At 50.0% G+C, this 26,168-nt stretch overlaps 1 protein-coding gene across 1 annotated transcript in view; it reads left to right on the top strand.

The window, feature by feature from the left end:
- The window catches only part of LOC146295014 (semaphorin-6D-like), a 58,873-nt gene that overhangs the window by 24,833 nt on the left and 7,872 nt on the right, over positions 1 to 26,168 (top strand). The window contains exons 3-15 of the mRNA XM_084695680.1: positions 5,236 to 5,338; positions 15,769 to 15,975; positions 17,219 to 17,391; positions 17,660 to 17,716; positions 17,983 to 18,084; positions 18,993 to 19,083; positions 19,188 to 19,310; positions 19,531 to 19,619; positions 19,972 to 20,321; positions 20,524 to 20,679; positions 21,246 to 21,419; positions 21,881 to 22,021; positions 25,405 to 25,482. Of these exons, the coding sequence (XP_084551806.1) occupies positions 15,840 to 15,975; positions 17,219 to 17,391; positions 17,660 to 17,716; positions 17,983 to 18,084; positions 18,993 to 19,083; positions 19,188 to 19,310; positions 19,531 to 19,619; positions 19,972 to 20,321; positions 20,524 to 20,679; positions 21,246 to 21,419; positions 21,881 to 22,021; positions 25,405 to 25,482 (1,670 nt within the window). The 5' untranslated portion in view covers positions 5,236 to 5,338; positions 15,769 to 15,839. The remainder of the gene's footprint in view (positions 1 to 5,235; positions 5,339 to 15,768; positions 15,976 to 17,218; positions 17,392 to 17,659; positions 17,717 to 17,982; positions 18,085 to 18,992; positions 19,084 to 19,187; positions 19,311 to 19,530; positions 19,620 to 19,971; positions 20,322 to 20,523; positions 20,680 to 21,245; positions 21,420 to 21,880; positions 22,022 to 25,404; positions 25,483 to 26,168) is intronic.

The raw sequence follows: 26,168 nt of genomic DNA, 5'->3' as shown, positions 1-26,168 counted from the left end.
TAGTACACATCTATAGAAGAGGGGGCCAGTCCTAGTTCACATCTATAGAAGAGGGGGCCAGTCCTAGTACACATCTATAGAAGAGGGGGCCAGTCCTAGTACACATCTATAGAAGAGGGGGCCAGTCCTAGTACACATCTATAGAAGAGGGGGCCAGTCCTAGTACACATCTATAGAAGAGGGGGCTAGTTTGAATCCGGAGACCTGAGGGAACAGTAGGACGTTATCTGGAGGTCTGGCTGGCATCGGTCTCTGACATGTATGTGACCTCTCCTAGTCTTTACACACCATCACAACATGGGCAGCAAGTCGTTTCCTGTTGATCACAGGAAGTAGCCAGCACCGTCTTCTCACCTCTTACCTGTCCCTGGTAGGAGTGTGTGTGTGTGTGTGGGACCTGGTGGCCCTCCTTGCATTCCCCTTTTCAGACTCCATATTGATACTAAGGTGTGTGTGTCTGTCTGTCTGTCTGTATATGTGTTTATGTGGGTGTGTTTGTGTGTCTGTTTCTGTACGTGTTTGTGTGTGCATGTGTGTGTGTGTGCGCATTGGTGACAACCTATAGCAGGAAGGGCAAGAATGTGGAACCACAGGAAGGGTGTTAAATGTTTAGTCCTCAGAACACTGAGCTGTCAACATGCTCTACACATACCTCAGGTGTGTATGCATGTGTGTGTGTGTGTGTGTGTTTGTGAAACTCACAGACATATACATATATGGTTCTTACTCATCGTTTTGAGTGGACGCACACACACACACACACACACACACACAGCTGTGTGTGACCTGGTTAAGGCAAACAGACTTCCAGTCTTGGCCAAGACCAACAAATGACTCTTAAGCCTTAAGAACACACACACACAAACAGCCTCCCACCCCCCCTTCACACACAACCACACACACACACACAAACACAATCACACACTCTGTCACGCATGCACACAGACTCCTGCCTTGGCACGGTGTGCGTTTGCTAGACCAAGGACCAGATCAGACAATCCAAGTGATAGAGCAGATTAGAGAAATCTGTGTCAATATGTGTGTGTGTATGTGCGTGTGTGCGTCTCTGTGTTAGAATGTTGATGTGCGTGTGTCTTTGTGTTGGAGTGTTGATGTGTGTGTGTGTTTGCCTGTCTGCCAGAGAGATGGGGAGACAGGATCGGGAGAAGACCAGGACGGAGAAAGCTGACAGATCACTATCCCTGGGATGAAGAGAGAGACAGAGACAGGGAGGGAGGGATGGAGGGAGAGATAAAGAGAGTGGCAGGGTAGGAGGAGGGAGAAATGGGGGGGGGGGGGATAGATCCACTGATGTCAAGGTGAGTCGAAGGATAACAAAACCGGGGGGAGGAGGTACGAGTGCGTGTGTGTGTGTGGAGATAGACAGAAAGACACACAAAGTACAGATTAACTGTCTCCAGCAAAGGCCTGTTGAATCTCCAAATCTACACACACACACACACACACACAAACACTCAGACTCACAGATAGAGAATAACAATCATCATAGGGATGATTCAGGGAACATAAGGCATATGATTCCTGCAGCTCTACCTTAGTGTGTGTGTGTGTGTGTGTGTGTGTGTGTTTGTAAACATGTATATGTTGAAGCGCGTGTTCATGTGTGAATGTGGGTGCTGGCGTGTGTGTGTGTGTCAGTGTGGGTTTGTGTGTGTGTTCATGTGTTTGTTTATACAGGTGACAGACAGCTGGCAGTGAGGGGGTGCATGGGGCTTCTGGGTAAATATCAACGCGTGGGTGTGAATATTCAGCTGGGTGCAGGGTAAACACACACATGCAGGTATACACACACACACACACACGATATATGCACACATACCTCATACACATGCAGACACACAAGCACAAACCTCACAAAGCAGCACACATACAATCCCCCCCCCCCACGCACCACACAAACCTCACAGCACACACACACACCACGCTGTGGTTTCAGTCCGATATCCTGCACATCAACAAAATTGAAAGACAATCCCAGAGAGAGAGAGAGAGAGAGAGAGAGAGAGAGAGAGAGAGAGAGAGAGAGAGAGAGAGAGAGAGAGAGAGAGAGAGAGAGAGAGAGAGAGAGAGAGAGAGAGAGAGAGAGAGAGAGAGAGAGAGAGAGAGAGAGAGACAGAGAGACAGAGAGACAGAGAGACAGAGAGACAGAGAGACAGAGAGAGAGGAGGGCTTTGAAGAAGTGAGCCATAAGTGAACCTTGTCAAAACAACCACTGTAAGAAGAACACCTCTTGGCACGGAGGATGGATGAGGGAGAGAGGGGAGAGAGAGAGAGTGGTGGGAGGATGGGAGGGGACAGCAAGACGTAGATGGAGAAGCAGAGAAGCAGACAGATAGAGAAGCAGACAGAAAGATAGAAAGAAAGCAAGAAAGAGAGCTGTGTATATATAGAGCGAGACAGTTAGAGAGAGAGGGGGAGGGAGGGAGGGGGGGAGGGAGGGAGGGGGGGGAAGGGAGGGGGTGGAGCTTCATTTCCACACCAAACTGACCATCTCCTTCTTCTCATGCCATTGCCACGGTAACAGGCTGCTGTGCTAGCCTGTTATTGAAGCATTTCTCACCTCTCTTCCCAGCCAATTAGAACATCCCAGCAAGTCCAGTTGAGCCAATTAGACGGCTGTAGGACAGTCAAGGAGCCAATTAGAGGCAGGTTTTATATTGTTAGGGGGCCTGGTGAGAAGGTGAATATTGTTTGGGGACCTGGAGGAGTGTTAGCTGACAATTGTGTGTGTGTGTGTGTGTGTGTGCTTGAGTGTGAGTTTGTGTGAGTGTGTATATGTTTGCGTGTGTTATCATCACTTCTCCTGGTGACAATAACGTCAGCTTGACTTCATGCTTACACAGCAACACAAAATGAACCTGTTGTGTCAGAGCTGAACCCCTTAGCACACACACACACACATACACACATGCGCACAGGCTCGCACACTTACACATGCACATACACAGAGGCTCACACACACCACACACACACACACACACACACACACCTCCGACTGTGACTAGCCTTCTTTCCTTCTTTCCCTATCATGGTGCATATCGACTATTATTGTTAATTTGCTACAATGCAAAGACACTTGCGTACTTGGTTGATGCACCCCCCCACCCCCCCTCTCTCTTGGGATGTGTGGGGTTGTGTGGTATTTACTGTGTGGCCTTGTGACTAGAAGGGTCTGGTGACAGCCACAGCTACATCCAGGAAACGGGAGGGGCAGGCGCGGGGGGGGGGAGGGGGGGGGGCGCAATGACATTAACGAGCTTGTTAGTGAACGAGGGCCAAGTTGCCATGGAGGCAGCTGTAGTGGCACGGTGTAGATCAGGATTTACACACACACAGCAGGAAAACCGTACGCTTGTTATTGAAGACCTATTGCACACACACACACACACACACACACACACACACAGACACACGTAAGCACAGAAACAATCTCTTCTCCTCTCTCTTCTCTCTCTCCTCAACCTCCACTCCCCTCTTCATCTTCTCTCCTTTTCTCCTCCTCTCTTACCCCTTTCCACCTTCTCTCCCCTCTCTTTCTTTCCTCACTTCTCCTTCCCCCCCCCCCCCTCCCCCCGAAGTGAGAGCCAGTGATAAGGGTGTTCTGTGCATGCTCACACAATCACAGTTTTTACAGCTCAGAGAACGGCTTCTACCCAATCAGAAGAGCCTGTCATCCGCCCGGCACACTCTGTACCGACAGTGTAGGGCAATCTTGCGGGCGTGCAGTTTGGCGTGTAACACGCGTGTAAGCTGTGTTTGATGTGTGGAATGTAGCGAGAGTGGACTGTGATATGTTGAGAACTGTTGTTGTGATGCCGGGATGTTTCGGGGAGAGAGAGAGAGAGAGAGAGACAGAGAGACAGAGAGAGAGAGAGAGAGAGAGAGAGGGAGAGAGAGGGAGAGAGAGAGAGAGGGCACAACATAGCAGATGGTTTGAAATGTTTACTCATGCACAGGCATGCACACACACACAAACTTGCAAACTCTCTCAAGCACATACACCCTTACAAGATATTGCGTTCTGTCTCTCACACACAAGCACTCACATGCACATGCAAGTACAAACTCTCTCACACATACACACACGCACACACACACACATAAACACACACACACACTCAGAGGCACTTGTGTGCCCCTTGATCCTTGTTTTAGCCTATCCTTCCACATCATGTTAATCTGGCCTGCCAAAATCTGACGTAATCTCTCCAATCCTCAAATCTCCCGGAGTTAGGGGTCACAATATTGCAGACACACACACACACGATATGCAAACACATAGAGAAACAGGAGACAGAGGGGAGAGAAGGGATGGAGGGGGAGAGGGGAGAGGAAGGTAGACACAGCGAGGAGAAGGGATAGGGGATTGGGGATGATTGTAGAAGAAAAGAAAGGAGAGAGTCATTTAGCTGAGCGGGGGAGTGGAGTCAATGAATCATGTTCTAACTAGGAGCAGTCTCGTTAGTGCTGGCCTGTTGCCACGGGGACCAATTGAGGAAATGGACTCTGTGTCTAAGCTAGACCGTATCCTCGTTAAGACCTCGTTAGTCACCGGTGACATCACGGCTCTCGTTAAGGGCTCGGCCTATCACAGGAAGGCGGCATGATGTGTCCTGTTAGGGCATGTTTTTTATTGGGTGAAATCGAGAGTCTGTTTGGATGAGCATCAATTAGCATCCAAGATAAGCATGTTGTCTGTGTTGTTGTCGCAGACTGCAGGTGAACAGGTCGTCAGGGTGAAGAGTCTTCTGCTGCGTCGGTCCGTTACAGTCAGAAACCAGGCTGGTTTCTCAGGCAAATGGTTACTTCAAAATGTTGTTTTTGAACAATTTGGTTATGTCATCACGCGCACAGACGCACACACACACACACAGACACACACACACACACACACAGACAGAGAAACACCCTTCCAGAGGGGCTGTAGTCTTACAACACCTGTCAGAGCATCAGCAGAATAAGCCCATTATAAAACCATTAGAGGACAGATTCTGTCTGCTTGAACACCTCTCTTTGTTTCTTTCTTTCTGTTGTTTTCCCTCCCTCCCGCCCGCCCGCCCTCCCTCCCTCCCTCCCTCCCTCCCTCCCTCCCTCCCTCTCTTTTTCTGTCTCTCTGTGTGGATCTCTCTCTCTAGAACTGAGGTGTGGGTGTTGATACTGAGTTTGTGGTGGTTTTTTGTCTCCCCCCTTGCTCTCCCTCTCGCTCTCTCTCAGGGAGGCTATCAGGAGCTCACTTCCTGCTGCGCCATTTCCTGTGAGTTTAACGTCAGTGCCCTGATTGGACGGTTTGCCTACCTACTTCAGCAGACTGCAGACTGTGAGTAACCAATTAGGGTTTTATCCACAGCGACAGGGTGAAGCGGGTATCCACGGTGACTGGGTGGTGTCTAGGGTGATAGAGGTTGTATCCAAGGTAATAGGGTGGTATCTAGGGTGACAGGGTGGTATCTAGCGTGACTGGGGTGGTATCCAAGGTGACAATATTGGTATTCAGCGTCTGTTCCCTCTAGATTCTATTTAATCTGATTTGATTGTGTGTGTGTGTCTGTGTGTGTTTGTTTGTGTGCAGCGGTGTAAGCGTGTGTGTGTGCAGGGGTGTGTGTGTGTGTTCTCGCAGAGGCAGTGAGCAGCCTTGCTCTAATCCCATTGTAGCTCTGGGACATAACTGTGTCTGTAAGGATATTACTGTCATTACTCTGTGTGTGTGTGTGTGTGTGTGCGTGCGCGCAGGCTTCGGTGTACATTGAAGGTTGCTGTTAGTGAAGGTGACTCTACACACACCAGGAGACACAAACCTCGGCGTGTTGTCGGTGGAATGACTGGTGTGTTTGTGTTTGTTTGTGTGTGTGTGTATGTGAGTAGTGTGTGTGTGTCCATAGGCCATGATGTTGTGTTATCTACACAGGATATGATTATAGTCATTTACACTTCCATAAAGGTCAGCGTGAGGATGGTCTGGACCAGGGAAACAAGTCCTCCTCCTCTCCTCCTCCTGCTCTCTCTCTCTCTCTCTCTCTCTCTCTCTCTCTCTCTCTCTCTCTCTCTCTCTCTCTCTCTCTCTCTCTCCTCTCCCCCTCCTCCTCTTTCTGCTCTCTCCTCTCCTATCCCATCCTCTCCTCCTCCTCCTCTCCCTCCTCCTCCTCCTCTTCCTTCTCCTCCTCCTCTTCCTCCTCCTCCTCCTCCTCTTCCTCCTCCTCTTCCTGCTCTCTCTCCTCCTCCCCCTCCCCTACTCTCCTAGGAGAGGCCCCTAGGAGGGAGTTGTAGAGGGGATCCATGTTGACTCGGGGGGCCCCCTAGAGGCCTTCACCTGGAGTTCCTCTTATCACACCCACTCAAACACACACACACGTACACTCACACATACATTAACACACAAACACACACACACCTCACCCCATCTCCTTGACAGCGATCGATGAGGAGGACAGGGGAAACCATGGTGACTGTCACCACGGCTGCAGGCTGCCATCCCTCAGGGGGGTGGGACACGGTCACACAGGCTTAAGTCATCGATTGCCACGGCAACGCGCCAGATATGACCTAATGACAGGACAGCTTTCTGAATAGGTCACAGCTCCACAAAGGCTTTGTAGAGAACCGGGCTCTTCTAGGTTCTACAGAGGTTCTACAAGGATCTACAGCCTCCTAGGTTAGGGGTTGTGAGTAGCTGTTCTTCCCTGCCTGTTAATGTCCCCCTCATGGAGATGAGAGGAGAGAGGAAAGAGAGGAGAGAGGTATGAGAAAGGAGAGAGAGATGAGGGAGGAGAGAGATGATGGAGGAGGCAGAGATGAGGGAGGAGAGACAGAGGGAGGGAGAAGAGAGGGAAGTGAAGGGGAAGGTCAGGGGTCGACTCAGCTGCACGCCAGCTAATCAAGAGCAGGGACAGGGTCGCCGTAGAAACCTGAAGGTGAGGCTAGCCTTCAGAACCACCATAGAGTAACACACACACAGACACACGCACACGCATACCAAGGATATCACACACAAACACACAGGTGAGCACACACACTCCTCCACCTCCATATGCAGAGACCCTCATGCACTCGCTGTAGGAGCCCACTAAAGGAAGGTATGGATTTTCTCTTTTCCTCTCTCCATCCCCCCCCCCCCCCCTCCACTTCCTCTCCGGCTTGTTCCCCACCTGTCTCTGTCTCTGTCTCTCTGCCTCTCTCTCTCTTTCTCCCCCCTCCCTCTCTACCGTGTTCCCCTTGCAGGTTTGCGTGTTGTCCAGTACTGGAGGCTAGACCTAGCTATTTATAGTGAAGAGGAAGGCCACAGCTTGACTTCCTATGGGCTCAATCACACACACACACACGTACACATGCACAAGCACATTCACTTACAGAGACGCTGAGGAAGTGTTAAAGGAGACTGCGCAAGGGGGGGGGGGGGGGGGAATCAATGCCCACACACACTGTAGAGTTGAGTGCAGATCTAGACTCTCCACAGGGTGAGAGCTGACGCCAGGCTCACACACACGTACTAACACACACGTACGCACACACACACACACACATACTCACACACACACACACACACACACACACACAAACAGCGCAGGATGAGAGCTGACTCTAAGCTGAGTAAATGAACTCCGACCACTCAACCTCTTCCTCCTCTTCCTTCTCTTCCTCCTCTTCCTCCTGGCCATGACCAACAAATACTTCTAATCTGTGTTGTGTGTTTGTTGTGGGAAAAGGTGTGTGCGCCACATCAGAGCAACAAGTAACACAAGGTTTTCAACACCCAGAGTGACATGTATGAAAACAGACTACACTGTGGGGGAACAAGGGAACCAGGAACAGTGCCTTACCTAGTGTTGTTTACAGGATCAATGCTATGTGATAGGCTGGATGCTCATGGTCAACTCACCTTGCCCCTGTGGGAATCAAGCAAACAAACACTATGCCACCATAGTGGCATGAGTGGCAAAATCCAGAGGATGACATCAACTATCATCAACCACCTCGAGCTCAAAACACTGACAAACAATAGCCGACGGCGACTCATCGCACTGATTCACTGCACTGCATTCACAAGCAGATCATTTATTGACTGCCAGTCAGATAACAGGATGGGTTTGAAACAGGGCGGGCACAGACGCTATTGGTCGAGAGCAGTTGAGGTACTGATGATGCAAGACATTGACGAGCCAATCGCAGGCAGACACCGGAACGTTTGATTGACAGTGAGGGGAGGGGAACCGGACAGAAGCCCCTGAACATTCCTTTTCCCCCTCCACCTCCTCCTTCTGTTCCTCCCCCCTTCAGTTCCTCCTTCTCCCTCTCTTCCTCCACCCCTTCACCTCTACTTTCTCCTCCTCTTCCTCCACCTCCGCCATCTCCTCCTCTTCCTCCTGGCACTGGAGGAAGGAGAAAGAGAGCAGGGAGGAGAGAGAGAGAGGGGGCGAGAGAGAGAGCGGGGAGGAGAGAGAGAGGGAGGGGAGAGAGAGGGGGAGATGAGAGAGAAAAGGAGAGAAGTGAAGCTTGTTAGACAGAGTCCAGGGCAGCGAGAGGAACGGCTCTTTGAAGGAAGGAAGGGCAGAAGAGAGAGGAGCAGAACATAGGGTGAAGAAGGGAGGATGAAAGAGAGGAGAGAGGAGGGCGAGGACCGAGAGGAAGAGGGGAAATCTCTCTATTCAACTGTCCGTCCGTCTCATGGACGAAAGGTTATTTTGATACTCCTTTGTCCTGCTGGTCATTGAAGACTGCTCTTCTCTCCATCTGTCTTTCTGTTCTCTCTTGTTTTCCTTCCCCTCCCTCCCTCCCTCCCTCCATCCGTCCCTTCCTACCTACCACTCTCCTCTCCCAGAGACTGTGTGTGTGTGTGTGTGTGTGTGTGTGTGGGTGTGTGGTGTGTCCTTCAGGCAGGCAGCAGGCAGGCCAGTGAGAGATGTCTGCAGTCCTGCCTGTCAGAATGAGAGCTTACAACAGTTAGTCTCTCACACACCAAGGAGCACATTCAAGACTGTCCAGCTGTGGATACTCTCTCCCCCCTCTCTCTCTCTCTCTCTCTCTCTCTCTCTCTCTCTCTCTCTCTCTCCCTCTCTCTCCCTCTCCACCTCTCTCTCTCTCTCGCTCTTTTTCACTCTCTCTCTCCCCCTCTCTCTCTCACTCCCCCTCTCTCTCTCTCTCTCTCTCTCTCTCTCTCTCTCTCTCTCTCTCTCTCTCTCTCTGTCTCTGTCTCTGTCTCTGTCTCTGTCTCTCTCACTCTCCACCTCTCTCGCTCTCTCTCTCTCTCTCTCTCTCTCTCTCTCTCTCTCTCTCTCTCTCTCTCTCTCTCTCTCTCTCTCTCTCTCTCTCTCTGTCTCTGTCTCTCTCACTCTCCACCTCTCTCGCTCTCTCTCACTCTCTCTCTCCCCCTCTCTCTCTCACTCCCCCTCTCTCTCTCTCTCTGACTGTATCTCTCCCTCGCTTTCTCTTTCTCTCTCTATGCATCCATCTCCCTCCTGCCATATACACAAGCATTCATGTTCAAGTTGATGTGATACACTCTAACTCTCTTACTCTAAATGCAGCTTATACAAGTTATGGTAAATGCTGTATACACAACCCCCCTTCACACACAACTCCTTTCTTCTCCAGGTAGTGTGTGTGCAGAGTTTTAATAGAGCTATATGGATTCTTCTAAGTGTCTGTGTGACTGTACAGCAGAACTACAAACTCAGCAAGTCGTTGTTATTACCTTACCATCACTCTCAGTTTGCACCTCCTTCCCTGCCTCCCTCCCTCCTTCCCTCCCTCCCTCCCTCCCTCCCTCCCTCCCTCCCTCCCTCCCTCCCTCCCTCCCTCCCTCCCTCCCTCCCTCCCTCCCTCCCTCCCTCCCTCCCTCCCTCCCTCCCTCCCTGCCTCCCTCCCTCCCTCCCTCCCTCCCTCCCTCCTGTTATCTTCTCTTCATCCCTCCACATCCCCCTTGACCACTCTCGCCTCACCAACCCGCCCCCCCTCTCCCCTCTGCTCTCCTGGCCTCTCCTCCACTCCCATCTCCTCTCCCATCGCCTTTCTTCCCCTCCTATCTCCTCTCCTCCCTTCTCCTCCTTCTCTCATCTCTCCTCCTCTCCTATCCTCCCCTCCTTCCCTCCGTTCCTCTCGTACCAAGGTAGTGATGCTGTCAGCTCCTGCACCTGCTGACTATGCTGACGACTTCACCCACCCACCCACCCACCCACCATCTATCTCTCTCTCTCTCTCTCTCTCTCTCTCTCTCTCTCTCTCTCTCTGTGTGTTACACTGACAGGAACACACAGAGAATGGGCTCTTATAACCCCCTGCTGTAGGGTCTGTCGGAGACTGTTGTTAGTACACACTCACACAACAGCAAATACAGAAGAAAGACAGAGAGAGAGAGAGGTAGAGAGGTAGAGGTAGAGGTAGACAGTGAGAGAGAGGTATAGGAAGAGAGAGAGAGGAATGCGAGGAAAGATAGAGAGTGAGAGATGGGGATAGGAGACAGAGATACAGAGATACAGAGATGGGAGGAACAGAAAGGGAGAGAAAGAGGTGGTGGTATCAGCTCCTCTTTCTAAAAGCTCAGTGGCAGCATTTCTTTCACTAGCATCATGATGTCAGCGTTCTCACACACACACATAGGCATACATACACACACATACACAACTGCATATCCTCACACATGCATACACACCCACACACACACAAATAAGGTACGGCTTGTTGTTGAGCTACAATGTTTCTGTTTCTGCTCTCTTTCTTTCTCTCTCTGTTTCTCTTTCATTATCCCTGTTCATCTCCCTCTCTCCATCCCTCCCTCCCTCTTTCCACAGTAGAAACAGCAGGAGAAACACGTGCATGCGCTCTGCTCAACAACAGTTTCAGGGCCCCTTACACATGCAAGAGGAATGTTAGCAAGACACACACATGCACTTGTTTGTGTTTGTACGCCTATGTAAGCGTGTGTATCGGTGTGTGTGCGCGCGTGTGTGCGTGTATAGGTGTGTGTGTGTGTGTGCACGCATGTGTGTGTGTGTGTATAGGTGTGTGTGTGCGTGAGTATAGGTGTGAGTGTGTGCGTATAAGTGCGTGTGTGTGTGTGTGTTTGTCCAGGCAGCCCGGGTGCTGTCTACAGAGGCGCTCTCTGACTGGACTTGGTGTCCGTGTGCTCGACCGCATGCTCTCCAAACAGGATGAAGCTCCTCCAGCATGTTCTGGCCTCCGGTCAAAATCTGACATCATCCTCTGGTGATACACACACTCACATATAGACACACACACACACAGACACACGCACACACACACACAGTGGTGTGCCATTAGAGCAGATTGGTGGACCAGGCCTGAGAGAGTGGAGCTTATAAAGGCTTTTAACACTCTCAGAAATATTTGTAAGAACATTATATAACATTCACACATCCACAACTGAAAAAGCTTTTCCACCCAGATCAGCACGAAGGAGAGATATATAGACGAGAGAGAGAGAAAAAGAGATTGAGAGAACAGGAGAGGGAAAAAAAGAGATTGAGGGTCAAAGAGAGATATAAAGAGAGGTTGAGAGAGAAAAGGAGGGAGGGCGATTGAGTGAAAGAGGAAGAGAGAGACAAAGAGAGAAAGGCTGCATGAGTAGCTATTAACTAAATCGACCAATTGAATCCCTCTTGATGTCTTTAATCCCCGAGGTGTCCTTGGTGACAGGTACTTCCCCCTCCCTAACCTCCCCCCACCCCCCGTCCAGCCCCCTGGGCTTCCAGCCTGTCTCTCTTTCTACTTAAGGCCTGGTACTTAAGCCCAGATGGCTGCAATCTTTACAAATCTGGCTGCTAACATCACCTTTGGTTGGATCTGTCGTCTCTTCTCTCTCTGTCTCTGCCCTCCAGGTGTTCCCATTGTCTGAGGAACGACTCTCTCTCTCTCCTTTCCTCTCCGCACTCGTTCTTTCTCAAAATGTCTGACCTCAGCACTGACCCTGTGGTCTTATGGTTCATATGTGGGCTTGGTAATTGGCAGCGTTGGGTTTGAAGCCCAGTTTGATTGTGTAGGAATGGGTTTCATGTTGTGCTGCATGCGGACACTGTCTCTCTGGAACAAACACCGCTGTTGTTTTCCTGCAGTCGTGTCCCATATACACGACTGCAGGAAAGACCCGACTACATTTCACCTTTTGACTTGTACAGAGTTACACACATACGCATGCACACACACACACACACATCCTTGTACCAGGGGGAAGCCCAGCGTTTTGAAGAAACCTGATAACGAGAGGAAATGAGCCAATCATGTGAGGCTAATGGTTTGATCCAATAACAAACCTTAATACTGAGAGCAGTGTGGCTCCTGTCCATCTCCTGTGTGTGTGTGTGTGTGTGTGTGTGCGTGTGTGTGTGTGCGCGTGTGTGCGTGTGTGTGTGTGAGTGGTGAGGCATGTTAGCCCCCATGAACCGAAGCAGGAGTTTAGACTGCAGGAACTGAGGCTTCCTATCCTGTACCCCTCCCAGAGGAGAGCTGGAGTATATGTGTGCGTGTGTGTGTGTGTGTCTGTGTGTGTGTGTGTGTGTGTGTGCCTTGAACTGTACTGTGCTGAAGGGCAGCACAGACACAGCCATGAGGGGAATAGGGAAGAAATGGGTGAGGTTAGGGGAGGAACGTGCGAGGGGGTGTAAAGGCCTTTTCTGATTTCTCATGTCTTATCCGTATTCCTTGAGAGAGGCCCCTGTAAGTTTACAACCCTGTGCTCTTGGAGACAGAACTTCCTGTAGGTTTACACTCCAACTAGGGTCTTTCATCTTTTCGCTCTTTTGTCCTCCTCTTTAATCCTTCCTGCCCACCGTCGCAATTTACCGCATTTGCTTCGTCCCAAAAAGAAAGATCTCCTTCAAACCTACGTGGAGTTCAGAACTCCACTTTGCGACAGAGAGCAGCACAGATCAATATCATGCCTTCTGTAAGCTCTGTCGCATTGATATAGAAGTGTGTAGTAGGGGGAAAGGGGCTTTAGAGCGGCACAAAGATAATGCTACTTCTGACGGGCACTCTTCCTTAACATCATTTTTTACTCCGAACAAAACAACAGCGGATGATAAAACAGCCGAACAAATTCTTTCACGCTGTGAAACATCACCACTCTTACAGGAGCTCAGACTGCAGTTTAGACTGTTGACTTACTAATATGACTAATGTTATTGTCTTTATTTTATACCCATCCCCCCGGTCAACAACCTTTGGGGATTGTCCTCCTTTTTGGGCCCAAGTGTCCTACTGTTCCGGGTCATGCTTCTGGTCGCCCTAACTCCGACCCCAGTGGCAACCAACTTGATTGAACAAATCAAGCCGCTAATTATTTGAGGCAGGTGTGCTGGAGTGGTGAGGGAGTGAAGACCTACCAGAAGGTATCTCTCCAGGGACAGGGTTAAAGAGCCCTTCTCCAGTAAGAGAACTGTTTTCAATAATTATCTAATATAATTGTTCTTGATCGTTCTACAACTATTTAGTTGTATATATTAGTCTTTTGTCTCCTCACCTCCTCTTATTTTCATGAGTGAGTGTATGCCAGTAGGACTAGCACTTCACTACACTAATATTAAGGAAGCGTCTTTGGCATTCGATGTATGTGTCCATGTACCAATCCAAAAGTTCTTCCGTTGCCATGTTACACATGGGTGTGTGTGAGATGTTTTAAGGTTTCCAAGATCCCTTTTCACAGGGTATGGAGCAAATGCATTCCTTCTCAAATGTGTAGTATACAAGTTGAATACTTTGCAAAGAAATACGTTGCAGCTCTTTCAACGGAGAAATAAAAGTTATGAAAGTGTGAGAGGTAAAAGAGGGAAATAAGTGGCTTATGCTTGAGTGATGTGCCAAAGTCAGTGCAAGTTGCCTTTGGGACTAACAGGAGCATGTAGTGCAATTTTGTCATTGTGTGCACTGTGCAAATGAGCTAGTAGTTCTGTCAGGCCCCTGGACGTGTCAGTTCAAAGACCCAATGGCTCGGAGGTAGAAACCCGATTTTCACAAACATTTAACTCCTCCCCCTCTCTCTCTCTCTCTCTCTCTCTCTCTCTCTCTCTCTCTCTCTCTCTCTCTCTCTCTCTCTCTCTCTCTCTCTCTCTCTCTCTCTCTCTCTCTCTCTCTCTCTCTCTCTCTCTCTCTCTCTCTCTCTCTCTCTCTCTCTCTCTCTCTCTCTCTCTCTCTCTCTCTCCTTCCTTCCCATCCTGTCTATCATCCTCTCTTTTCCCATACCTTGTTCTCTGTCTCTCTCTGTTGCTTGTTCTCTCTCGTCCTTTCATCCCCTGCTCTGTGAAATCCCTCAGGTCAGAGGGAGCTAGCTAGCTAACCGTCTGCCATCACCTAAACAAGACACGATGCTTATGCTAATGCCTATGATTCATTGCGAGGGCCTAACAGCTTGACCTAGCTGCTAAGCTAAATTCTAGACCAGTATGCACACCGACCTGCACTGAATCTAAACAGCTAGCGCGACAGGCTAATTGGTATTGATGGTGAAGGCTTGGGACAATAAGCAGTGAGCACTGCATGCTAGCAATCTCTCGCCAAACCAGAAATAACCTGGAGGTGTTCTGTGTGCTGTTTTATGCTATTATTGTTGCATGTCTCATAGTTGAGGTGTTATTTTGCATTGTGCCTGGTAAATACAGAGCGTTCCTTAACTTCTTTTCAATTACCATAGGTACTATTCGTATATTGGTTTAGACAAGTGTTGAATGAAACACATTTCAAATGAAACAAGGACTCCCTTCTTTGTGTTTGGAAACCGGTAGCTGTTGGATCATATTTAGGATGACCAGAAGCATGACCCTGAAGTTCAGGGCCTGAACAGGGGGACACTGGGTCCAAAAAGGAAGACAATCCCCAAAACCTCTTGACCGGGGGTACGAGGGCCATTAGTATGAAATAAAGACAATAACATTAGTCATTTTAGTAAGTTAAAAGTCTAAACTGCAGTCTGAACTCTGGTAAGAGCGGTGATGTTTCACAGCATGAAATCATTTTGTCAGCTCAGTAGCGGTTTTATCATCCGCTGTTGTTGTGTTCGGAGCAAAAAATGATGTTAAGGAAGAGTGCCCGTCAGAAGTAGCATTCTCCTTGTGCTGTTCTGTAGTAGCATGCCGCTCTAAAGCCCCTTTCCCCCTACTACTCACTTCTATATCAATGCGACAGAGCTTACAGAAGGCATGATATTGATCTGTGCTGCTCTTAGTGTCAAAGCGGAGTTCTGAACTCCACCTAGGTTTGAAGGAGGTCTTTCTTTTTGGGACTGAAACCTACGCGAGTGGTAAATTGCGACAGTGGGCAGAAAGGATCAAAAAGGGAGGAAAGGACACGCAACAGCGGTCCGAACAAAGGGCTGGGAAAGCGGACTGTCCGGACGAAATCCAGATGTCTGGTCACCCTAGATCCCTCCTGACCCAATACAGGAATTGGTGTTGACTCTAAAAGCATTCCATGGTCCAAACTTGAACTAATCTCTATCTTGCTACGTGGCTCTCAAGTTTTATAAAAAAAACTTTCTGGTTATGTTTTCAGATGATTTAACTCTATAAACTCGAGACGACTATTAGTTCTCGGTATGCCTGCGCCTCGTCCATGAATTGTATATGGCGGGGCAAGTTATCCCTTACTTTTCAGTGTGAGAAATGGTTGAAAGGCGCGAGAAATACGAGGTGTTGTGAGGAAGCGTGAGCGTGAGGAATAGCTGAAATGTGTGAGACTGCATGTGTGAGACGGGCTATCAAGCCTGTCTATCTGAACTCATCTCCATCTCTCCTCTCTTCTCCCCAGACAGTGCTCTCAGCTGGCCAGGATCTCCCACAATGCTTTGCTGAAGCCCCATCCTCCCGTCCCCCGTCAAGATGCTCCCACCTGATTGGATGCGATGGCTCCTCCCCACGGCGGTGCTTGCACTCGCTTGCTGTTTACTGTCCGCCTCTGTGATGGCCACGCCCTTCCCCAAGGACCTAGAGCCAATCAGCGTCGTCGGCTGGGAGCGTGAGTAGCTTCCTGATTGGCTAAGCCTACTAATGTGTGATGGGAAGCTAGTTACGCAGTGGGAATGTGAGTTTTTTGATGTGGGACGATAGATACAGCGATACTACCCTATACTCTCCCTTATTAGTCATCCAACATTAGATACACTGCCTATCCTTTCTCTATTTAGGACAGCACTCTACATACATTCAAGTTACATCCGCTACCATGAAGCTATAGCAATACCTACAGGAACAACTTTGTAGGAATTGCTTTGTCATGAAATGGTTGAGCAGTTTGGGGTATTCCAGTGACCCAAGTGTAAGAAGGCACAGTATGGGGGTGTGAGGGGTCATTTGACGTTGTAAAGGGGGTGTTGAAAGTTGTGTTAGAAAAGGCCGACCTCCCCCGTGCAAAGTTTTACCCGTGCAATATCCTGTGCTGCCAGACTGTGCTGAAGGGTAACTGCCGAGCAGTTTCTATTTCATGACAATGTTACTGGAGGTACTGCTATGTAGTTACATGGCAGTTAATGTGACCTCAATTCAAAGTGTTGCCTCTTATTCCTATAATGTCCCAGCGAACATGCTCTTACAGTGAAACACTGGAGTCACAGATAATAAACCTCCTGTGTCAGTGGAACTCTGCTTGTCATCAAGTACGCATGCCAAAGAACGTGAACTGACGCGATGTGTATGTTTGAGTGTGTTCAAGTGTGTGCACGTCTGTTTGTGTGTGTGTGTGTGTGTGTGTGTGCGTGCATACGCGCGCGCGTGTGTGTGTGTGTGTATGATTGAGTGGCTGATGTTGTGCAGTGCCGGGCTGAGAGCAGTAAAGCTGTCTGTGAAAGCAGCTTTATGGGAGCTCCCTTCAGCTCCAGACAGGAAGCTGCGAGAGATGAGCCTGCTGGACTCTGTTCAGGGCCTCTACTGGGAGACGAGCACTGTGGAGGAGTCTCAGGAAAACAAGGACATCCCTTAAATCTCTCTGCCTGTCTCTGCCCTCTCTCTCTCTCTCTCTTTATCTCACTCTCTCGCGCTCTCGCTCTGTCTCACTTACTGTCTCTCTCTCTCATTCTCCTCCTTCCATCTCTCTCTCTCTCTCTCTCTCTCTCTCTCTCTCTCTCTCTCTCTCTCTCTCTCTCTCTCTTTATCTCACTCTCTCGCGCTCTCGCTCTGTCTCACTTACTGTCTCTCTCTCTCATTCTCCTCCTTCCATCTCTCTCTCTCTTTCTCTCTCTCTCGCACTCTCGCTCTCTCTCCAGACTCCTACCAGTACCAGGGCTTCCAGGGCCTGCTGTTGGACAACGACACTTCTCGTCTGGGCCTGGACTTCCAGACGATGCTCCGGGTTAACCACATGCTGTTCATCTCCTCCAGGGACCATGTGTTTGCGGTCAACCTCACCACCGCAGCCCAGGACTTCACTCCCCAGCTGGTCAGAGCTGCCTTTTCATGTTGTTTACAGATTTAGTTAGCTATTTAGCGACTTCGTCATTTTTCTTGTTTATTTCATCTTTTTCTGGGGTTTTATTTGGGGAATTCAAAAGACTTTGTGAATTATTTATAAGCTTACCTTAGCAGGGAAGAGCTTTTTAAAAAGAACATTTATAAAAAGTCAACTTTTCACCTTCATGTGGAATGTTTTAGTTTTTTTTTTTTTGCACAACAGCTAAGATCCTTTTTTTCTACTTCTCACCTCCCAGAAACTGAACTGGAGATCAAACGATGTGAACAAGTGTGCCGTCAGAGGGAAGAACAGCGTGAGTGCGGTTTCCCTGCCATTGGCTAATTCGACAATGTCTATCCTGCTGTTGGTTAACTCATAATGATGTGTACCCTGCTATTGATGAACTCATAATGGAGTCTATTCAGCTGTAGGTTTGTGCAAAATATCTATTCTGGCAAACTTGCTAGGATGTTTGGGACAAATGCTCCCGGGAGCACTTACACATGCTCCTGCAAACACATACATGTCAGTGAACATGCGTGTTCCTGGAGATCATACGTGTGTTCTGTGTTTGTGTAGGATGAGTGTTATAACTACATCAAGGTTCTGGTGCCCCGGAATGATGAAACTCTGTTTGCCTGCGGAACCAACGCCTTCAACCCAACCTGCCGCAACTACAAGGTGTGTGTGTGTGTGTAAATGCTGTGTGTGCGTGCCTGGGTGTGTGCTAGGTGTAACACTAGCACAGAACTGTGAGGAGGTTTGGCGACGGTGGAGAGATGACTTAGCACGGTAAGCAGAAGAACCACAGCTTATTCAAGACTAAATCAGGGGAGGGCACACCCACTCATGCTGTAGTTTTCCTCAGCAGTCAGCCGGGCTCTGTGTGCGTGTGTATGTGAGTGTGTGTGTGAGTGTGTGTGGAGCTGCGTAGCAGACAATAGAAGTGTCTCCAGAGAGTCTGAAGCCGCAGACAGGTAATTTATGGGTGCTAGCACGAGGCTAAACGCTAACAGCCGTGGTGCCCATACCAATGGCTGTGTTAGCCATTCTGTTAGCACTGCTGTTAACACTGCTGCTAGCTCAATAGGGGGGCAAGGCTCTGAAAGGAACCGACGGGGGAACGTTCAGGAGGTGTAGTTTGTTAAACTCTGTTTTGTTCTCTCCTTTCCTTCCCCTCTCCCTTTCCTCTCCTCCTCCCCTCTTCTCCTCCTCTCCTCCTCCTCCTCCTCCTCCTCCCCTCTCCTCCTCCTCTCCTCTCCCCTCCCTTTCCTCTCCTCCTCCTCCTCCTCCCCTCTCCTCTCCTCTCCTCTCCTCTCCTCTCCTCTCCCTTTCCTCTCCTCCTCCTCCTCCTCTCCTCTCCCCCTCCTCCTCCTCCCCTCTCCTCCTCCTCTCCTCTCCCCTCCCTTTCCTCTCCTCCTCCTCCTCCTCCCCTCTCCTCTCCTCTCCTCTCCTCTCCTCTCCCTTTCCTCTCCTCCTCCTCCTCCTCTCCTCTCCCCCTCCTCCTCCTCCCCTCTCCTCCTCCTCCTCCTCCTCCTCCTCCCCTCTCCTCCTCCTCTCCTCTCCCCTCCCTTTCCTCCCCTCCTCAGATGACCAGTCTGGAGCAGATAGGGGAGGAGCTGGTGGGTCAGGCTCGTTGTCCGTTCGAGTCGGGCCAGTCCAACGTGGGCCTCTTTGCAGGTGAGTTCTCTCCCAAGTCGCTGAGGTCCCATCCTGTCAAGACAGGCCTGACTGGGGTTACAGGCCAGGGTCGGAGGGTCGTAACCTTTGATCTCTTTGTCCAGGGGGAGACTTCTACTCCGCCACCATGACGGACTTCCTGGCTAGCGACGCCGTGATCTACCGGAGCCTGGGAGATGACCGGCCCGTCCTGCGCACGGTGAAGTACGACTCCAAGTGGCTCCGAGGTAGGTCACATGACCTGGTGTCGGTCACATGACCTGGTGTTGGTCACATGACATGGTAGTGGTCACATGTCATGCTGTTGGTCACATGACATCCTAATGCAGCTGGTCAGCTCACCTTTGCCCCTAACTCAGAAGGTAGCAATGGCGTACTGTGTGTTGTGACGGATAGTCCGAACAACCAATCATGTGGTGTTTCTGTGTGTTCCTCCCGCCCCTCCAGAGCCGCACTTCCTGCACGCCATAGACTACGGGAATTACGTGTACTTCTTCCTCAGTGAGATCGCTGTGGAATACACAACCCTGGGGAAGGTGTGTGTGTGTGTGTGTGTGGGTGTTTCAAATCCCTGCTTATATTTGAGTGCTTAATTCAGTTTTGCCAGACATGATCAAAGTAGCACTGATGAACATGAAAGCATTTCAAATACAGTTTTGTTGTGTATAAATTGGGTTTGGCCTGGGCTTCAAACTGATTTCCCTACTGTGCAGTGTGTGCATTATCTGTGTGTGTGTGTGTGTGTACTTATGAATCATCTGTACTTCATATAATGTGTGTATACAATGTGTGCGTGTAAGTATGATTGAGACACAAGTCTGGCGTGTGCGCGAGTACGCACCGCTCCGTCTAAACCCCCCCGCCCCCCTCGCCCCCCTTGCCCCCCAGGTGGTGTTCTCCCGGGTGGCGCGCGTCTGCAAGAACGACAACGGCGGCTCGCCGCGCGTCCTGGAGCGCTACTGGACGTCCTTCCTCAAGGCCCGCCTCAACTGCTCCGTGCCCGGCGACTCCTTCTTCTACTTCGACGTGCTGCAGTCGCTCACGCACGTGCTGCAGGTGGACCAGCGGCCCGCCCTGGTGGGCGTGTTCACCACGCAGGCCAACAGCATCCCCGGCTCGGCCGTGTGCGCCTTCTACATGGACGACGTGGAGCGAGTGTTCAGCGGCCGCTTCAAGGAGCAGAAGACCAGCGACTCGGCCTGGACGCCCGTGCCCGAGGAGCAGGTGCCCAAGCCCAGGTGAGGGGTCCGCGGGGCTGGGGTCGCTTGGGCCGGGGGCGGGGGTTGGATGGCTGGATCTCCGCTCGGGGAGAATCCGGTCCTATCGGGTGTGGAGTTGTGGATGCGGATGTGGCGGTGCTTGCTCGCTCTCCCCGCACGCGCGTGGTGGCTTGTGAGGCACGTTGTGTAAACTGGCCCTCGCCCTCCTCTCTTGTGATAGGCCGGGGTCATGTGCGGGCGATGGCCCCGCCTCCTCCTACAAGTCCTCGACGACGTTCCCTGACGACACGCTGACCTTCATCAAGTCCTTCCCTCTGATGGACGAGGCGGTGCCCTCGGTCAACCACCAGCCCTTCTACACACGCACCGGCAGCAGGTAACACAAACACTCCTATGCACACTTACGTACGTACATACATACACACTCATATCTATTAACACACACACACACACACACACACTCACATACAGACATGTACACACACACACATACATATGTGCACACACACACACACACAACCTCAGAATGTGGTTTTATCAGTATGACATTTAGGTTGTGAATGGGCTGTACCCTCTGGGTGTCTGGGGAGTGTGTGTGTGTGTGTTTGGGGACTGTGTGTATTTGGAGAGAGTGTGTGTGTGTGTTTGGGGACTGTGTGTGTGTGTTTGGGGACTGTGTGTATTTGGAGAGAGAGAGTGTGTGTGTGTGTGTGTGTGTGTGTGAGTTTCTTCCAGGAAGCAGGCAGGGCCAGGGCGTACTCATGGTGCAGCAGCATACCTTCACAGTCTCTGTTTCTGTCTCTCTCAACCGGTTCTTCATGCACCACTAAACGCTGTTTATCTCCACTTTCTCTCTTCCTCTCCTTCCCTCCTGACCTCTCCTCCTCTCTTCCTCTCCTCCTCACCCCCTGCCTTATCTCCCCCCTCCTCCTCCCTCCCCAGGTACAAGCTGACCCAGATCACGGTGGACACGTCCGCGGGGCCGGGGAAGGACCGCACCGTGCTCTTCCTGGGGTCGGAGGACGGCCGCGTGCTCAAGGTCCTGGCCAGCACACACCCCAACGCCTCCTTCTCCTCTGTGCTGCTGGAGGACATAGACGTCTACAACCCCTCCAAGTAGGTCTCCAGTCCTCTGTGTAGGTAGATCTGGGTCTACAGTCCTCTATGTAGGTATATGTGGGTCTACAGTCCTCTATGTGGGTCTACAGTCCTCTATGTGGGTCTACAGTCCTCTATGTAGGTATATGTGGGTCTACAGTCCTATGTGGGTCTACAGTCCTCTATGTAGGTATATGTGGGTCTACAGTCCTCTATGTGGGTCTACAGTCCTCTATGTAGGTATATGTGGGTCTACAGTCCTCTATGTGGGTCTACAGTCCTCTATGTAGGTATATGTGGGTCTACAGTCCTCTATGTAGGTAAATGTGGGTCTACAGTCCTCTATGTAGGTATATGTGGGTCTACAGTCCTCTGTGTAGGTATGTGTGGGTCTACAACGTCTGAGTGGGTCGGCGTTGGTCTGTTTGGAATCAAAGTCTAGCACAACTTTGTCTAAACTCCCTCCCTCCCTCCCTCAGGTGTAACGTCCAGGGGCAGGAGGACAGGAGGATCCTGGGTCTGGAGCTGGATAAGGAGCACCACGCTGTGTTTGTGGCGTTCTCCAGCTGTGTGATCCGGGTTCCCCTGAGCCGCTGCACCAGCCACGGGGCCTGCAGGAGGTGAGGCCGTGCAGCGGGGCTGGGGAGGGGACGAGGGGACGGGGGACGGGGGGACGGGGGGATGGGGGGATGGGGGATGGGGGATGGGGGATGGGGGGGGGGTCGAAGTGGGGCCAATAGAAGGAACTCGCACCTGTAGATGTTTCCACCCGAACTCAGAAATCAAGTGCTCACTCCAGGATGTTGGCGTGTGTGCATGCGTTTGTGTGCGGGTGTGTGTTTGTGGACCCATACTGTCAAGGGAGGACGATGCACATTGAGTTTAAAATGTCGTGTTTGCATATTTTGGCAGGCTGCCTAGAACTATTAAAAGAGTAGTTCAATTATAATCAATATTTAACGCCCTCGGAAAGTCTGGAGAGACAGTTACTTAGTTTTCACGACAGTTGGAGACAGAAGGTGTGTGTGTGTGTGTGTGTGTGAGCACAGTGGGTTGAGGCCTTTTCCATGCACAGCATTTTCTGAAAGAGTCAGAAGTCGTTCGTCCCCACAGTCTCCCTCTCCACGTGCCCGTCCTACCCACAATGCCTTGCGGCGCATAATGGCAGTCTCTGGTGGGATGTGATAGGCCAGGAGGTCAAGGAAAGATACAGGGTTGACTGACAGGTGGGGAGAGGGAGGGAGACAAGCACCGGCTCCCCCCGCTCCCCTCCTCCCTGGGAGACGAGGTGCCAAACCCCCCCGTCCCCCATGCACCCCCCCCCCCCCCCCACACACACACACACACAGCCACATCCCCCCCATCCCCTGACTGGCTGTCAGAGTATCAGGGAGGCGGAGGGGGCGATTGGGACCACCTGTCACTGAGATGACTGGCTTCACTCCTCCAGAGCTGACTGACTGACACACGCACACACTAGTTCGCGCACGTACACATATAGCTACCGTATTTCTCCGATTAAACGCTGCAGCGTTGATTACACAATGTTTATTTTTGGTGCAGCGTCTATTCGAGGGCAACGTTTAATTAGTAAGAGAGATTTGGTGAATTGTAGCTGCAGTGCGGCCATAGACAAACAAAGAATAGACAAGGAGGTCAAACATTAAGTACTTTAAGTTCATCACACCACAGAAGAATGTGTTACCCATCCAAATTCGAATGAAAAAAAAAAAAAAGACGAGTATGTTAAATGAAGCTTTGAAATGGTGAGAAAATCAACAGTCTTCTCTGCTTGAGACTGGGGGGGCGTGTCGCCTGAAGGAGCTGAAGCTTCGCCCCTCGAATGTATGGAATTTAGTAACAACAGCAACACTCGCTCAATCAATTGCAGATATCAGAACAGACCTACCTGCAGTCTCTGAGTGTTGTGTTCATGACTTTGTCTTTGCATCATACCAGCTGAGTAACAGAATGCAGGTTATATAAACCGTCTGTGATCTGATGTAGATAGGTGGCTGTGACGTAGATAGGTTGGGTTTTGCCCCGCCTTAATAAAACCTGAGCTGAAAACGGGTGAGAAAACGGTCTCACTCCACATTTCAGTGTGACAAAGTTTTAGAGCTTTGCACATGCTTTCAGCAACTCATTTCATACATATATCATGTACTGAGGAGCAAATCGTGAACTGTTTTCGGATTATTATTTTTGTGCAGCGTTTAATCGAGGGCGGCGTTTATTACACTGATCATTTTTGGTGCAGCGTTTATTCGAGGGTTGCGTTTATTTGAGGGCGGCAATTAATCGAAGACATTTGTATATACCATAAATATACTGTGTACACACACACACACACACACACACACAGATTCTCCCACACCCGCAGGTGCAGACAAACACAGACGGGCCTTGGTAGATAAAGCCACCCCGCAGTAGGAGGATCTGTCATCTCTGGGGATGAAGAAGCTTCTAGAGAGGAGAACACTTGACCCTGAGAAGCAGCACACACACACACACACACAGACACCACCACCACCACACCCCACACACACACATGTAGAAAAGAAACACACACACTTATATAGACTCACACAAATATATTCAAACACATTCACTCGCGGTTTTACTACTTATAAGATAACAGTATTTATATATACATACACTCTATCTACATATAAATATATACACCTAGTGCTAGTCAATGATTAAAATATTTAATTGCGATTAACCACATTAATGTCAGTTAACTTGCGATTAATTGCACATTTTTATCTATTCTAAATGTCCCTTGATTTCTTTTTGGCCCATTATTTGTTCTCATTTTAATTCTCTTATCAACATGGAAAAGTGGATTGGATTGCTTTGTGCAAACGTTTTTTTTTATTGAAAACAACATTGCAATCGCCTGGCTTTGACGAGGGGGCGGAGAATTTGCATCAGCTGTGTGCTTGGCCATCAAGTGGTATTTCAGCAAGGGCGTAATTATATGGGGGGACAGGGGGACACGTCCCCCCAATATTTAAAGAAGGACAATTTGTCCCCCCCAATATTTGTTCATACTGTATGATTATGTGGGCAATATCGATGACAGCTAGCCTACGTCTTTCTTTCTTTCCAGCTCCGAAAATATCAAATCCCGGCCAGTCCATTTCCCAAATCCATTCGATTTGCCTTACACCATACATTAACAAAACCCATTTCTCCTGAATTCTGTGTCATGTTTTCCCTATAGCTTATCCGTCAATGAGTGATTTAGCAGCGCAACATCAGACAGACATTTGGCAAGTATTTATGGATGGTAAATATCCAGTATTTGGCTAACATAATCCTTGAGATAAGGACTAGGTGAATTAGGCCTATTGTCAATGGAACCATTTGGAATATCTTAAAAAGTAAACATTCCATTCAGAATCTTATTGGCATCCATTTCGGCATCTCGCGCTTGCCATCACTTAAAACGTAACGTTAGCCTACTAAGGCTCTCAAGCCTGTCGTTTTGTTTCCGGTCCAGCTAGATCCGGTATGGTGTTGTAGTTGTTGCAACAGCATTTGAAAAAAGCTAAAAAGTTTTCTAGGCCAAAAAGAACGTTAATCTTGCGCTAAAAAAATTGACGCTGTTAAAATGGATTTGCGTTAATGCTGTTAATAACGCATTTAACTGACAGCACTAATATACACATAAAAACATTCCAATATACACACACACACACACACACACACACACACAGATATTGGCGCACACGCACGTGCAGACAGACATTAGCTAAGTGTCCAACACACGATACACTGCACACACACATGGTCTCCCAGGCTTGTCTGTCTAGTGTTGTAACTGGGGAATCAGCACAACACACGCTCCACTAGAGCACAGCTCAGCTCTGGCTGTCTGCACATTACTGTGTGTGTGTGTGACTGTGTGTAGACATACTGTCTGCCATGTATGTACCAGCAGACATTGTGTTGACTCTCCTCTCCTCCTCCTCTTCTCTTCTTCTGTCACTCTCAGGAGTTGTCTGGCCACCCGTGACCCCTACTGCATCTGGCTCCGAACAGGAAGCTGTGTCAACATGGCGCCAGGCTTCAAGTAAGTGTCACTTCCTGTCCAGAGTAGGAGCTCGTCATCCCCAGCCTCATCACGGAGCCTGTTAGGTCAGGGACACACGACTGGCCTCTCTCTCTGTCCCTCTCTGTCCCTCTCTTACTGTCTCTCACTGTTCTCTCTTTCTCAAATTCTTTACTTTCACTCACCGTCCCCCTTCCTCATATATCACCCTCTCGTTTTCTCTTTCACTCTGTTCATCTCTACCCTGACATGTTCGGCCTAAGTGCTGTGTTTCTCCTTCCGGAAACGGTGACGTCACCTGTCTGCTGGTTGTCGTGAGAGGTTGGGAGTGGGTCAGGTGATTGGACCAGCGTTGTGATTGGACATCTCCGTGAGGTGACCTTAACCTCAGCCTCATTCTTTAACAAAGCCGCCCACCTCTGCCCTCCCTGTTGCCTGATAGGAGGAGTGATTGTCACATGACCTTTACACAGCAGGGCCTCTCGTGTATCTCTGCATCCTAATTGGACAGTGTACATGCGGGCGGTGCAGGGGATTGTGGGTGGGGATCGTTAGTGAAGCGGGAAACAGATGGTGGCATTTCTCTGATTGGCCCAGCCCGTGGGTGGGGACGTCAAAGTGACATGCAGGAACTGTGTCGTCAGGCAACAGGAAGTCCACTTCCTGTCCACTGTTGTCAGCTCACCGGGCAGGTGGGCAGGTTGTCT

Source organism: Hypomesus nipponensis, chromosome 4, assembly GCF_054491055.1.
Source record: "Hypomesus nipponensis isolate SF chromosome 4, ASM5449105v1, whole genome shotgun sequence".
Lineage (NCBI taxonomy): Eukaryota > Metazoa > Chordata > Actinopteri > Osmeriformes > Osmeridae > Hypomesus > Hypomesus nipponensis.
The sequence above is the reverse complement of the archived record's forward strand: the minus strand, read 5'-3'. Positions and strand labels throughout refer to the sequence as shown.